Source organism: Aythya fuligula, chromosome 13, assembly GCF_009819795.1.
Source record: "Aythya fuligula isolate bAytFul2 chromosome 13, bAytFul2.pri, whole genome shotgun sequence".
In the NCBI taxonomy this organism is placed as follows: Eukaryota; Metazoa; Chordata; class Aves; order Anseriformes; family Anatidae; genus Aythya; species Aythya fuligula.
Genome location: NC_045571.1, coordinates 13,718,435 through 13,734,069, shown reverse-complemented (window position 1 = coordinate 13,734,069; position 15,635 = coordinate 13,718,435). Strand labels below are relative to the sequence as shown.

The 15,635-nt window shown below is 38.1% G+C and overlaps 1 protein-coding gene across 6 annotated transcripts in view; it reads right to left on the bottom strand.

The window, feature by feature from the left end:
* LOC116494392 (integrator complex subunit 6-like) overlaps positions 1-15,635 on the bottom strand; it is a 37,188-nt gene that overhangs the window by 4,166 nt on the left and 17,387 nt on the right. For 4 of the 6 annotated variants that reach the window (XR_004253858.1, XR_004253859.1, XM_032196267.1 and 1 more), the window contains exons 4-13: positions 15,412-15,501; positions 14,914-15,097; positions 13,954-14,082; positions 11,924-12,087; positions 10,694-10,846; positions 8,796-8,928; positions 3,363-3,457; positions 2,504-2,614; positions 701-916; positions 102-225 (exon numbers count right to left, since the gene is read on the bottom strand). Coding sequence is in view for 4 of the 6 variants with exons in the window: in XM_032196267.1 (XP_032052158.1) it covers positions 102-225; positions 701-916; positions 2,504-2,614; positions 3,363-3,457; positions 8,796-8,928; positions 10,694-10,846; positions 11,924-12,087; positions 13,954-14,082; positions 14,914-15,097; positions 15,412-15,501 (1,399 nt within the window). In the remaining 2 variants the exon portion in view is untranslated. Of the gene's footprint in view, positions 1-101; positions 226-700; positions 917-2,503; positions 2,615-3,362; positions 3,458-8,525; positions 8,607-8,795; positions 8,929-10,693; positions 10,847-11,923; positions 12,088-13,953; positions 14,083-14,913; positions 15,098-15,411; positions 15,502-15,635 lie in introns of those variants that run through there. The other 2 variants (XM_032196266.1, XM_032196268.1) reach the window with 2 other exon arrangements.

The window sequence follows — 15,635 nt, the reverse complement described above, 5'->3', positions numbered from 1 at the left end:
GATGCAAAGTCTACTTCCTGTCCCACACCGAGGACAGAAACACTACTTAGGTGAATTAAATAGCTGTACCAGACTGTTAATAAATAATTGTGGCAATTTACCTTCATCCTGCCCCACGATATGCCTGTGTGTTTTCAGAAGATTGGTTCTCATTCTAGTTAGCTGATCTAGAAGACTGCGACGAGGAATATCATATGCATTTCTGAATGCCTGTGGCTTCAAATCCTAGTTTTATAATAAAACAAGTAGCTTTCAGTTAACCCATAAGTTCTCATGCACAAAGAAATAGCTCTATGAACTGTAATAACATTAACTGCTAAAAAAATATTCTGAAACAACTTCAGATCTTCCTAATTGATACAGGAGACTCAACCCTTTTTAACAAGATCTTATTCAGCATTATCTCTTTCAGCTTTATTAAAACTATCCAGGTTAATTCCTGGACTAACAATTTTAGCTGTCTTTTGCAGAGGTTGTCACTTTCATCACAGTTGTCTTTGACTACTACTGTGGGATTTTCAAACTGTGTCCCAAAAACGTGCAAAAAATTGCATTTGCTCCTCTCACTACTTATGCCTATGGCACATTCTTCACAATTCAGCAAAAAGTACTTACTTCCTTCTTCTATGTTAAGTCCATAAAAGTTACCCATTTAAAACAGATCAGCTGTTTAATCATGCAAGATCTCTATCATGTTTACCTTGTTTAAGAGTCCTATGTGGAAGCCAGCAAATTCTTTAACATTCATTTCCGCCAGTCTCAGTGGAGATTCCCCAGTGATCCCTTGCAGCAGTTGCTTAAAATCCCTACTGTGTACCAAGGAGAGGCCACTGGAGTGATTTTTCACTTTTATTCCAATTTCTTGTGGAACTTTCTTACCCACTGAACCTATTATTCGTTCCGACTCTATTTTTGTCTAAAATGGAATCACATCGTGAGTTAAAGAATCAGCATGCATTGCAGATTTCCAGTATAAAACACATAGTACATGAACAGAATAAAGCTACAATTTAGTTCCCAACCACTCAACTACCTGCCCAGGGATATACTGGATATAAAGTAGAATAAAATTCTTGTGCTAGCATACAGAAAAAATCTTTAGCCAGTGTATCTAAATTTATATGCCAGTAGGTGGTCTGTGAACATCCCTGATTTTGCTGCAAGTCTGTGACTTTCTTTATGTGCTCCTGAAAAATCATCTTTAAAAGGAAAGAAATAATGAAAAGGGTGATACCTTAGGTTACTGTCAAGCTACATCTAAAACTGTATTCAAATACAGTAACATCAGATTTCATTTTGGAAACAATCTATGTACTCAGGTTTGCAACAAGATGAACAGTCGTAGAACCTGAATGTAATTTGCTTCATCAGTAAGTTTCTAAAAAGATGTTACTTCTCTAATTAACACAGGTTTCTTATTAATAGCTACAGATAATTCTACTGTATTAAGCTTTAAGTGAATTCAAAGCAAGATTTTTTTTAAACCACTTGCAATACCTCAGAAACACCAGTGATTGCAACCCACTTCCCCCACATCTCATCCTCTACAGGATTTGCTTTATTATCTGCGGGAAACTCTGATTTTAAGGACAGCAGGAGCACTACATAATTCTGGCACTGCTTGCCCCTGCATAGGAGCCTATAATGCATGCAACACATTTAAGCTCTTTCACAGGTTGAGAAAGTCTGTGAAAACCACAGTAGCCATATCAAGCCATTCCAACTCCATATTGCAGATAATAGAATTTGCATGTCATTACTGAAATACCACAGGAAGCTTTATATCTAATAGATGCTCAGTCATTCTGAAGCTTTTGGAACGTAGTTTGTGCATTCTTTAAGGAGGAGGATCTTTTCTTTGTCATTTCTAAAGGCTGCACTGCTTTGCTGCTGACTTCTAGATATTGAAATACTGTTATAGGAACTGTTCATGCTAAGGAGGCACAGCTTTCAGAGTTACACCTGAAAGGGCATTCTTGACAAAGACAAAAAGACATGCAAGACTATTTCCCACCAGGTCACACAACACACATAATGGATTTGACCTGAAGGAAACAGGAAGCTCAGATATAAACCATGAATTATGATCTTATTCCCCATGGCCAGGAATGTATACGTTTTGGAATGTACACACTGCCAAGGCATCCGTGGAAATAAATACAAAACTGAGAGCAAGCCTCTGACTTCGGCTGTGATGAATAATAGCAAGAGCAGTCATAAATCCAATTAGTGATAATCTTTGCAATTTAAAGGTCTAGCAGACACTTAAAATGTAGCTAAAGTTCTCCTCACTCCCCTCCACCACTTACAGAAGGCACAATCACTGGCTATATAGTCACTCTAGATTCATCTGCATTTGTCATGGAAATGTTCACCCATCTTTGATTATAATGTATACTGCACACCCAAATGAACTCCCACAGGGAATAACTGTGTTATAATGAGATTACCACAAACTAAATAATCAACGCACTTCTAATTGCAAAGGTTTTATCAATACTACCTGTTGGCTGAGTTTTTTAAGGTAAGAGATAACACTGTAACTAAGTCCACAATCTAAATTATCTGATATCAGATTTGGAGCTCCCATCATCCTTAGGGCTTTCTTTAATGGCTATAAGGAAAACAAAATACACAATAGTAAGAGAGTAAGTCTTTAAAAAAATTGTAAAAGATCAATTACAGGAAGCTAAGGCACATGGATTAGTGCTCTAGCTTTTCCACTTTTGGCAACTAAAATTCAAGTCTATTCAGATAACATGTGACATGAGTTTGGTAGACTAACTAGCTTGCAATGGACATGATGCCACATTACCAAGACACCGCACAGCACGGTGCCACTGGCAATTTCCACTCAGAGGCTCAGTACCAGAATAGCCGGGATGATGCAAGTCCGTATTGAGGTGCATTGTCCAAGCTACATGTAAAAGGTGACATGGTTCCTCCCCCCCACCCTTTATCTGGCCCAGCCAGTTCTCTCAGTGTGTGTTTTTCAAGTTCTAGCAGTTCACCCACATTAATAAACAAAGCAATCTGTATCTTCCTTACCAAGTTACAAAAATAATGCCAAATTTGGTTACAATCTAAAGTGTACTAGATCAAAGCTCATTTAATATTTAACGAACTGAAAACATTTAATATTGTAATATCATTATTATTGCTCAATATTATTAGAAATGTATTTATTTATTTTAGAAAAGATAGACCTGATCTACATACCTCTGCAAAACAGCATGTTTACTACCAAAAATTGCATCAAATTTACATAAACAAAATTTACTAGGAAGAGGTATGATGCACAGGACTCTGGTCACACCAGCCATCATTATACCCAGGAGCACAAAATGAGAGAAGGAACATACCAGTAAGTAGTAAGGAGGCATTGTTTTTAAGTAGTTGTCAAAAGCCTGTCGCCACTTCAGATTTGGCTTAAGTTTGTGAACCTTAAACAAGTCATCTGCAACAAGGAAAACAACAAAAGAAGGTTTTGTTTATAGAGTCCCAGACTGTTAGAATTACCCAAAATTCAACTGCCAGGTAAGTTTCCTCCCATTTTTCTTCTCCCTCCCCCCAACTCCCAATGGGGCTTCCCCACAAAAACTGGTCTTAACCTTAGGATTGATTGAAGGGTTTTGAATCCCCAGTCCTAGCTGTAGGATATACTCCAGAACAATTCCTCATCACAGGTGAACTTACAAGGACACCAGACTTAAAAACTGCACACAACTACTAGTAACATGGTAGATGCAACGGATTCGCCTCTCGCGATAATTCGCATCATCAAAGACTCTCTGTATTAGCCAAACAACATTCACTTGGTTCAATTTCCATTTTCAGCTCAGCTGTCTTTTGTTCAACCTGTATGATGAATTCTGGTCTTCAATAAATAAATAAATAAATAAATAAATAAATAAGAGCAGGGAATCCTTACGGGCAGCTTTGCTGGACTCCACTAGCAACAGTGAGCAGCTACCCCCAGCAGGCAAGGGGTGCACCTTCAGTACCACTGCCTGCCTCTTGCCAGAGCAGCAAACTCCCACAGATGCAGCCGAGTGAAGGTAATTAGCTACAAAAACTGCTGCCTGTTAAGACGGGGGCAACCAGACAGACTATTTCCTTTGCCAAGTGTTTTAGAAATACCTTGTTCACTCAAGAGGTGTGTATATTGCCATTTAGAAATCACTGAGTTGAAGCACGTACTCATTTGCTGTGCATGCTATAGCAGTGATTTCTAAACATCAGAAGGGAACACATTATCCTGCAATTAATCATTTGAAATTATAAATTATCAGCTGAGATCAAGCTTCTCCTTAGTAGGGCAATACCATGCTGGCAGAGTGAGGCTAGTGGAAGTAAATACAGAACTGGAGAAAGGGCTGTCCAAAAATTAACTGTGGAGAGCTGCAGGAGATGGAGATGCACACAGAGGAGGGTGCGAGAAAGACAGATGCAGCAAGGAAATTGTTTTCTCCAGACTGAGCTTTCAGGAAGATATATTTGGAGAAGAAAATTTGACTTGCATAGTATTCTGCACAAATGGAACAGATGTTAAGATACACTTTTCCAAGTTCTCATAGTCAAACCACACTTAATTACAGGTATTTTCTAATCTAAATTAATTCTGTAGCACATAAAAAACACACTACAGATGCTCTAGTTCTCTTTCCTGGCCTGAAGGAAGTGGGGTGCAGTTTGAGAGGACAAATTAGAACTCAATTTTACATCTCAATATGCTTAGCACTATTATCCAAAAGAACCCATGGTAGTACCATGAAGCAAGTGGCAAATAGAAAATAATTGTTCTTATCTTGTAAGCCCGTTAGCTCTTTGCTGCAGAAAGGAAGCTGAACTATACCTGCCTCACTAAATTAAAAATCAAAAATATCAGTCCTGTAAAATATTCAGTGTTAGAACGTCTCAATATTTTAAAGCCTATGAGTTGGTTCTAAGTACAGCTTGAACCTTCAACTCCTTAACAACAGTTTACTCCTTTCTCAGTTCTTCCTCGGCGAAGGCTGTTCCAGCATATAGCCCCTTAGGTCTGACTGCACAGCCACTCTCAAATGGCACAGATTTTCGTAATACATACTGGTTCAACTACCTGTAATTCTTAATCTGCAGCATGGCTGCAGTCTGAGAAATCAAATGCAGAAGCACCTCCCTGATCTTCGCTATCCAAATACAAAGTTCTCAAATCTAAGTAGAGCTTCACCAAAGATTTGTCTGTCTTATCTACAGAGACCCTCCCCACAGCATAAGATTCCTTTAAAAGGAATAAAGTCACAGTGATAAACGTGGCCACAAGTCAAGAAGAACACCACCATCAACATCTTACCTGCCTCTATAGCAAGAGTTTGAGACATGCACTGTCAATAGATTGCAACACAGGCACTTGAAACGCACTCTTTCCACCGTGCCCTGGGCTGCATATAACCATTTATATAAACAAGGAAACAAACAGCAACTTAGTTAACTACTTCATTCACGGATTAAATCCAAACCTTTGGTAAATAAAATCCAAAAGCACTGAAATCATCTTTTCATAGTTTTAATCCAACCTGCCGATTTTCAGATACTGCTCTGTATAGTCCAGAAATCGATACAATACTCTTTTCACTTCTAAACTCAGAGGGAGCCAAAAGCACTGGATAATTGGGAAGGTGGCAATAGAAACAACCAGTAAAGGGCCACAAGTTGTAGCAATTCCAAGAGAACAGGTAAACCTACAGATCACTTAATTCAAGTTGTGCTCCAAATGCTCTTTATCCACTTCCAGACTAACATAAAAAACAACCAAATCATGCCAAACCAAGATACCAACACACATCTTCAGTAACCAGTACCACATAAGGGGGCTTGATGCACCTTCAAACTCAGTGAACAAAAGGGAGAGAAAAAGTGTGCAGGAGAGAAGGGTCAGTAGGCGATTTCAGTAGTTTGGCAAAAGCCTAATTACCTGAACAGATAATTTGCATGCTAGTTTTGACTGTTTATACCATGGAACGAAAAAAAAGTTTTAATTTTTATTTTATTATCACTACCCATGCTAAATTTCACCTGAACAAGTATACCACCATTCCCTGAGCTTTCTGATGTCTCTGCACTAATAGATAAGCTCATTTGTTTTAAGCAGTGGGAGACTAATGCTTTTACATTCAAGAAAAGCAGTATTCTTCCCTGCAAAAAATCTAGCCTACGTATAAGGAGCTACAATGTAAGATAGTATCCAACACCAAAAAAGGTATCGTACTTTTTCCATTGGTACAAAATGTTTGGCTCTCCCTCCTAGTGTAAGAGCATCCTACGTTCACATTTGTGAGAAAGGCAACTCTTGGTTTCCAAAATATAAAATCACTACTTGCAGGTTCACTCGAGCAGCCTGTAAAATCATCAAAGGAAACGATCCATATTGCAGTCCTTCACAGGCAGCCATCTTCTAAATGCTCATCCTTCTGCATGTTTAGATCCACACAGCAAGGCTATTCACCACCTTCTCATGGTATTTCCATCACAGCCGTTTCAATGCTACTTCTGCTGACCCTCCCAGTGAATAATCACTCCTGTTGCCCAGCAGTACCTGCCCTTCTATGAAAATCAATCATGAAAGCATCTTAGCAGAGATGAGATGCAGCATTGCCCATCTCTATCCCCTCGTTTGACTTTTACTTGATGAAGTTGGCTGTGCAGTTGTTTTTAAACAGCAGAATATCTCCAGTACATGAGCTATGCTAGTATCAAAGGCAACAATCCTTGAACAGGAAATCTCTGTAACGCATAAGCCAAACATACGCATAAGCACATCCTTCTACCTGTGAAAAGTTCTGTCTTCAAAAGCATCTCACACTGAACACACTAAAATCCACTCTTGCAGAAACTGAGATATAAATCATCAAATCTATCGAATGTGATACACAGTTTGCCTCCTTCCATCATGGACCACAACTTGCTTCAGTTGGCTTAAGCATCACCTGCAAGCTCCTTCATGCATACCTCTCCTATCTTTTAGGACTGTCTCCTATACTCTTTACCAAAAATAGGATTAAGGCTTGCCCTGCTCAAGAACACAGAAAAACAAATGCAAGAAAAAAAAATCTTCAGCATCTTGTGATCTGTTTTAATGCTTGAACACATATAGGTCACTCGATAAGACAGCACGAATGTTGTAAGGTGTTTTTGACTTGTCTGAAAGAGACAATGAAAGGAAGGGAGAGATATTATCCATGGCACTATACCAGGACAAGTCCCACTTCTCCAACACAGTATAGGCAGTAGCCACTAGAACCTCAACTGGTGGACCAACGTTGGTGGGCTGGATACACTAAGTTTCTCCTGGGTTTGGAAGTTCTCACATCCTTTTTCATCTGTGTGAGAGTAATGGAAGGGGCCAGATCCGCTTTCAGGTTTAGGTATATTCCACAGAACTTCATTCCACCATGCCTTATACACCAAGGATAAACAAAGTTCTGGAACAAGATCTGAAGGTAACACTTCATGTACGCTTTTTTGTTAACAACAGAGAATGCTGTGCATTCACATTCTAGAGAAAACATCCATTTTACAACTTGCACAACATGGAAGTTTCACATTCTCCTTTAAACAGCCTTTGCAAACTTAAGATGTGGGATACCAGGTGGATGTGAGTGACCTGAAGAATAGCATTACACATACGGAAAAGGTGCTTTTTTTCCAAAAAAGCAGGAAGAGCTTTATAACCCTGCAAAAAAGGCAGGAGGAAGACATGAGCTCCCAGGGAAGACATAGCAGAACTGCAAACAAACATCAAAAGAACATCAAAACAAATAGGGAAATTCTTTTAGTATCACTAATGACTTTTCAGCAAGTGGACCTGCAACAGTAATGCATTAGCCACCAGCTTACAGAAAATGCTAAATTAGTCTTGAAGGATCCTGCTTGCATACTTTAAGACAACTGTTAGGCTACAAGCATGATTATGGAAGGCAGCCACCTTACCCAGCAAGCACAAATTTCTTTTTTTTGATTATGACCAGGATTAGGAAAAAGCAATCCCAAGTTGTTTTCCAGAACTAAATGCACAACCTTGTGCGAGAAAGTAATAATCAAGTTTGTGTTCATTCTCTCCAATTTCCAGTTCTATTTTCTATCTATATAAACAGAACAAAAAAGTCCTACAGCATCTGCAACTAAAAGGTTTGGCAACACCCAAGAAACTCTCCTCTCTGCCATTACCTTTATGGCAAAACCCTAATAGACAATTATTATGGCAGTTACTCACACAGCACCTTTTCATACTGTTTTTCCTGTAGAAAATACTTTATTGTGAGAATGAAAAACATTGGTTCTTTGGGCAGGGAAGAATTGTAGGCTGTTTCACTACTCTATTCCTTCTTACTGCTCTAAACAGCATCTGGGAATTCCCTCTTCCCGACACCCATAACACTGAATCTGATCTTCCAGAAAAAAAAAATTAGCTGCTACAAGAGCAACGGCAAAACCTGGATACACCACACCCTAAATGAGGGAAAAGAATGGAGGTTGAAGCTTACTCCAGGTTAAGGAAGAGGCTACGTGTCTAGGAGGTGAACAGCATCAAACATGCACTGGAAGCAGGTAGCTCTCCTCCTCTGCTGGAGAGAAAAAAAGGGAGAGGGGGTATGAAAATCCTCTCCTCCCAAATTATATTAAAGAGTTTGCAACATTCTCTACACTCCATTCTCCATTATTTTATAACGTCTCAAACTAAGGCAGCACACTAACCACTTTGTTTTTATTCTCAAGTAGCTGCATCGGCAGTCCAACGTAAATTTATTACCTACCTAACAATGGAAGTAAAACAGGATAGTTGTAAGGCATCACAAAGAGGTTTACACAGGTTAGAGTAGTGCTTGCTTTTAAATACCCAAATGGATGGCCAAGTTCACTGTATTTTCCACTGCTACTCACAAATACCTGATAAAGAAAAAAAAATATGTATCACTATTGGAAGAACATGAGGAATACTAAACATGGAGCATTTTAAAAACAATCTGAATCTTACTGCATTAAGGCAACTCGTTACCAAGAACAGCCAAGTTTGAGGTTGCACACATCAGGATGAGCATGCACTTACGCTTCCCAGTCACAAAATGTAAACATGCAACATTTAGCATATTCCCAGTCAGTGCGGAAATGCTCTTCACAATATAATCTTTAGTGCTTTAGTGAGCCTACTTAAGTGATGCTCTGAAAAGATTTTGAAATTATTTGAAATTGGTTAAGGGACATCTGTGACAGTTATGTTAATAAACAATGCATTTGAAATCACTCTTCTGACCTGTAAAATAGCAGGACTAGAATTTACAATGGAAAAGGAAATCTAAAACTTCTTACACATACATATCAAGCATAACAAACAGGAATATTCAGGAAACATCTTTCAATCACACCAAGTGCCCACACTCTTAATGTTGAGCCCATTTCCCTAGTATGCATGGGTCTGTTAAGGAGGTGGGAGAAGGAAAGCAGTTCTTGGAAAATTTAATAATGGGATTGTCTGGAGGACTTAGGCAAATAATTTATCTATGAACGCTTTAAGGCCATTTTTGAAGTAAGTTTATTAGAAATAACTTCAATTTTTCAATTAAAACTAACTTCAAAAATACATCTTATGCTTTCAGTTAAGTTTTAATATTTATTAGGCAAACAAAAATAGAAGATAGACTTCTTGTCCCATCCTTCCGGGTAAGATCCCAAACAAACCAAACTCCTCTTGTACCTATTAAGCTACCCTTTACAAGAACACCATTTAGAAGGGATTTACAAGCCGTATTTTATAGAGGATGCAGGAACACATCACTTACCCAAAGATCACAAAAGAGCATGTGCCAAAGGATTTCAACATCAGAACTTTGGCTTCTGCTAGGCCAATCTCATCAACAAGATCAACAGTTTCCATTCAATTCCCACTAGCAGTTTCAATCAATTAGCGGAATTGTTACCTAATCAACGTCTGCAGCTATGATAGAAACCTAGCATAGTTTCCCCAAAAGCAAATGAAAGCCTACAGAGAATTTCAATTTAGCCAAGAACGGAACCTGTGGGACACACTTCTCAAGAACATGAAATGGACCTAGAAACAGAATTAAATGAGATTACAAAGCCTGGAGAGGGATCACTCATTCTGACCTTGTTGCAGGAAGAACGGCCGAAAACACGACAGCCACTGGTATGGTCAGATCATGCTGCCTCTTTATTACCCAAGTAGCCTGACTTTTATAGTGAACTTAACAGGGGCGGATAGCGTCTCACACAAGATTATTGGTCAAAAGCACTCAGACAAACAACTGCAAGAAAACAACCCCACCTGCAAGAAAACAACCCCCTTGTGATTAGCAGTCACATAGACCTTGTCCTTGAAGCCAGCTGCTGGCAACAATATTTTTATAAATTCCTTAATTGGGCGATGTGAGAACACTGTCATGGGAACTTCTTATAGCCATCTTGGTAGCTTGGTTTGCTCAGCTGCAGCAAGCGATGGGATCTTTGCTGTTTCAAAAATCCCTCAACAACTCCTGATAATTCTACTAGAAAGAAGGTAACTGAAACCTTGACACGTTTCTTCCCATCAACTGCAGACTCTCACACCAGACCCCAACTCTTCAAGGCTTACAAAAACTAAGGCACTACCACTTCAGGATACCCGTTTATTTGATTGTAGAAACATAAGGGCAAATACCTGCCAGCAGGTATGGGGAGACTTTCGTTCCAAGATGTACTGTGTTAAGGGCGAAGGCTCAAGCTCATACTTGTCAAAAGGAAGCTTGTCTATTACCATTGGCTCACAATCAACACAGGAGAATCTCACAACAGGGTGAGCTGTGCGTGGAGGCTAAAAGGAAATGGAGAAACACATCAATTACCTGGTATTTATGGTAAACAAATCAACACTCAGAAAACAGATTATTCATAAATATACATTTTACTATCTTGTAAGCTTAAACTTTCAATTTCCAATTTATTTCCAAAAAGAAAGTGGCAAGCTCCTACAACAGAATATAAATTAACGTAATATTTCTCTAACCTAAAAAACATACATGTGCACACAGGCACACACATTCTTCCCACCAAGAGAAAAATATGGTTAGCATTCCACTATTTATCTTGATATTTAGAAGCCTCCATGCCAGTCCATCACAGATGGGTTTAAAGAAAACTTCCAACTCTGCTTCTTAGGTTGATGTTACCAGAATTAAAGATGTGAAACTGCTCACTTCACAAAGAATATCCTCAAGATATTCCCTGTTGAGTTTCAGTATTTTTTCCTCTTGAATCATGTGTGGGAGGGGAGGGAACTGTATCTTGAGCTCTTGCAAAGTTTAGAAAGAGAACATGCCTAACAAGAGAGATACCTAGAAAGCCTAGCAAGATAAGCCAAATGCATGATTGTTTCATTAAGAAAGGATGAATGAAGTTAATGATCTTTTTATCTCATTTTCTGAATGGATAACTCTTCTATTTTGGTTTTAATTCCTTCTGCTGTGAAAGAAGTGAAAGAAGAGTCCACATCTGAAGTATTAAGAAAAAATATGGTTGATCTATCCTCCTTATCAAAAACAAATACTCCGTGTTCCATCCAAAATGGATTTTATATCACAAATTTTAGTCAGAAGCTTTATATGAAGTAATTCGGAGTTTAATTTTATAATCTTTTGAAGATTTTTTTAAACCAAACTAATCAACCATACATGTGGAAGTACTGCTTCCAGATTAAAAAAAAAAGTAAAATAAAAATCACAGCATACAGTATCTACATTAGATTATACCACTCTGTGTTAAAAAGTTTTAACTATTCTTTTCAAGCAAAGACAGATTGCATTAGCAAACACAGCAAGTCAAAAATTACTTAATTATTAATTTTCAGCCTGTTTAATTAGGTGTAGAATCCTTTTTTCAGTTCTTGACTTACCAGTGTTGGTGAATTCTGATCAGGCCAAAAAGATTCTGGGATTGGCCAATGCCCAACAGGAACACCAGTTTTAGGGTTAGGCCGTACATAAATGAGTTTATGACAACTATGCCACGGTTGAGAAGCAAATGAATTGATGGGTCTGGATGAATCAACAAGTCCATCTAAAATTTAAACAAAGCAAAATAAAAATAAAATAAAAAGCTACATGGCATGCATTTGTCTCCCAGCAAATTTTTCCATTAGCAACCAGTAAGATGTTTCACTACAACTGTTTCAAAGACACAGGATCTTCACATCAGTGGCTGAAAAAACTACGTATCAAAGCGTAGAACAGCGTCATCTGAGAAAAACCATAAACATTTGCCCACATCCACCCTTCTGCTCCTGTGGCACAGCCATTAGCTAATTAGTGCAGCAGGGTACTTTCATATTACAGAAAATGTTCTTTGGGTCTGCATATTCACCCAAGTTCAGTACTTTGACGTACATCTGATACACAACAGCAAGTCTATCATTTTCAGTTCTGCTGCACCTGTAAAAACTGATAATTTGCGTTTACAGTCTTTCTATATGGGATGCAAAGCTCACTGACTGATGTTGCCACTCATGGAAACTGAAAGTGAAGAAAAGTTTCATGGGGAAGTCAGATGCATCTGGCAGGAGCAGCTTTTGTCACATTTTTAATTAGTAAGAAGTCACAAATCACTTAAACCCCACCGTCTACTGGGAAGAGCAGTATTCTGTCAGTCCATTGTAACGTACCAGCACAGACTTCTTCCACACTGAGCACAAAGAAGTCTGTAGCAGTACAGAATCTCAGAATTATTTTTCAAAGACTGCTCTTCAAGGCAAGTGACACAGAAGAGATCACGTATTTCAAGAATCTTTTTCATCTGAAGAACATTTTACTCTAGTGAATTGCCCTGCTTTAAACAGCTGGCCAATAATAATGTGCATAACACCTTTCAGACCTTTCAGTTACATACCTGTTTTATTTCTCTGCATTGTATGTGTACTCTGTATTGTACAGTGATTTTTAAAACTTTGGTGAACAGCATCACATTTCTCTTTAGTTGAGGATTTCCACAATTTATGTAAAGACGGAAGCTCTCAATCTTTTTGTGCGTATGTATTCACATTACCATTTAAAATGTGACAAAAGAAAAAAAAAATTTCACCAGCTGTTTTGCCACATAGGAGAACATTTGTGCCAACAGAGACCCAAGAATCTGCTGAAGTGCTATCCTGCGAGGCCTTACAGGAAAGCCTTAAGCATACTTACAAGAGAATGGCATTATTAAGCAAAAAGAGAAAAAAAAATATATAAAGCAAGAAAAAGGTGATTAAAAAAAGAAAGGAAAGTAGGGGTAAAACTGGCTGTGCTACGATGCTCAGGAGACCCTAAAAGCTATTAAGCTCCTGACATTCCAGAAACATCCTAATTTCCTAGGTATAAACTAGTCAGCTCTCTCCTTCCTTTCAGCCATGAAGTTCTGCAAATCCTTTGTCCACATTAAGAATGCATTCTTCTATTCTGCTATGTACTTTACTTGCAGCTATCAAAATAATTCCTTGTTCTCTGCACTGAGTTTTTCACTTGCAGCTACAAACACTCAATTGAAGTTTACTGTGTGTGTGATCAATTAACAGAATGAAAATGTCCAGCGAATTCAGCGCTGAAATTACTTCAGAAATGATTAAGGACTCAAATACACTAGTCCCAAACTTAGTTCATTTCAAACAAAGTTTTGACAGCAGTAATTCAAACTTTACCACTTCCTACAAATATTCACTTTCCTCTGTTACTTCCATTGTGATCTGGGGTAATTAAAGAGAAACCAGAACTCTATCGCTGAAGCACATAAGCTCTATAGCTTATTCACTTTTTTAGATTAGGCATCTGATAAATCCTGTGTACTACAGTGAAAAGCTAAAAGGAAGGAAACTGAAGACACCAAAGGGCATTTGCATGCATATAAAACATTTTAAAAAAATAATTAATTAACAGGAACAAATGATTACTGTACCTTCTCCAATAGGAGCTGGATCTGGTCCTGATTTTTCAAAGTTTATAACAACTCCACTTTGGACTTTCTGAACTAGAGATTCTAAACATTGATTCAACATTCTTTGTGTCCGAACACAGTAGGAACGACCTATACAAGAGATCATTAAGATTACTCAGAGCTTGCTTTCATATTTTCCCTCTGTAATTTAAGGAAGACATTTTGTTTTGTAAGCCATACTGCCAAGACTTTCAGCTTTATCTAAAATAATAGCAACAAGATTAGTAGTAGTTGATGTTAAATGCTTTCAAACACAATGAAATCAAGGAAGAAAGAAAACCAACCTGCTTATATTTTACTATTTGCTTAAAAAATAAAAAAGCCATGACAGCTACATCAGGCTGGACCAAGGCCAAGTTTATAAAGGTACTTAACAACCTCCAATTTCACCAAGTCTGCATGCCCTATCTGCTTTTGTCTACCCAAACTTAATCAACTCCAATACAACCCCAAACTTCTTCTCCCATGCAACACTTTCAAGCACCAATTTAACAAAAATTCTGATGAAGATCTTGAGGAACAGACACCAAAATTAATTATTTTAAGATTAAATTTAGCTTAGTAGCCTTTTAGCAGAATTAAAATCTCTGTAATACATCTCCACCTCAACTCAACATTTAAATAACAAATCTCGTGAGTGAGCAAAAAACTTCTGGAAGGACAATCCAAGAAATTTTCAAATCCTTCCTACTACTGCTTGAGAAAATTCTCTTAGAGCCATAAGATCTAACATATGAATATGGTTTTATTTTAAAGTTCTCCTGTGCTACAGGAAACCAAGCTCAAGAAGCACCACACAGATTCAGACGGACACTGAGTAATTCATATGAAGAAAAGCTAGAGGTAAAGATTAATCAAAGAGAAATAAATGTTTTAAGGCAAACGACAAACATAAGCCAAAGCAAAGTAATATCCAGTTACCTCCTGTAACTTCACACATCTGTGTGATAGCAGATTCATCAGTAGGCACACTCCCAAGCTGCTCTGGCTCAGCAGATGCAGCTCCGGGCAAACGCAGCACTAGAGCAAACAGTCTTTGATCCCAACGAAATGGTTCTTTGGTTAGTTCACTTCCAGGCAAAGGAGAATTCAAAGGAAGATGAAGCTGTTAAAGAAAGATTTAGGAGTATTTTCAAGTATTTGACAAGCCCTCTAAAAACAGAGTATCAAAATTTAACCATTACTCTGAAAGGGATCCCATTTCTCTTCTATCCACTAGTTTATCTGGCACTATAGTTTGGAAATCCACACGGAGTATGAATTTAGGGGTTGGGCAACAACACCATAGCTAGCTGCTTTTCTCCGTAGAATAGGCTGATGGAACAGAGGTACTCTTTGCAGAATAAAAACATTAGCATTCATCTCAGCATAGTGCCATCTTGCAAGATCATAATTTATAAGAATTTAATACAAGTTTACCTCCTCTTGAACTCCAGCTGTATTTGTCAGTTTGTTTCCATCTGTGATGGTAATCAAAATAGATGGCTCCAAAAAGAATGGATTCCTTCCCTAGAGAAAAAAGCAGAGGAATGCTAGGAGTAACCTTAACATTCAGTTGTAGATTACTGTCACTATAAAGTAAGCAGTAAGATGAGCAATTTTTCGGAACAACCCTGAAGTTTTCTTTCAACAGTTGTGGAACC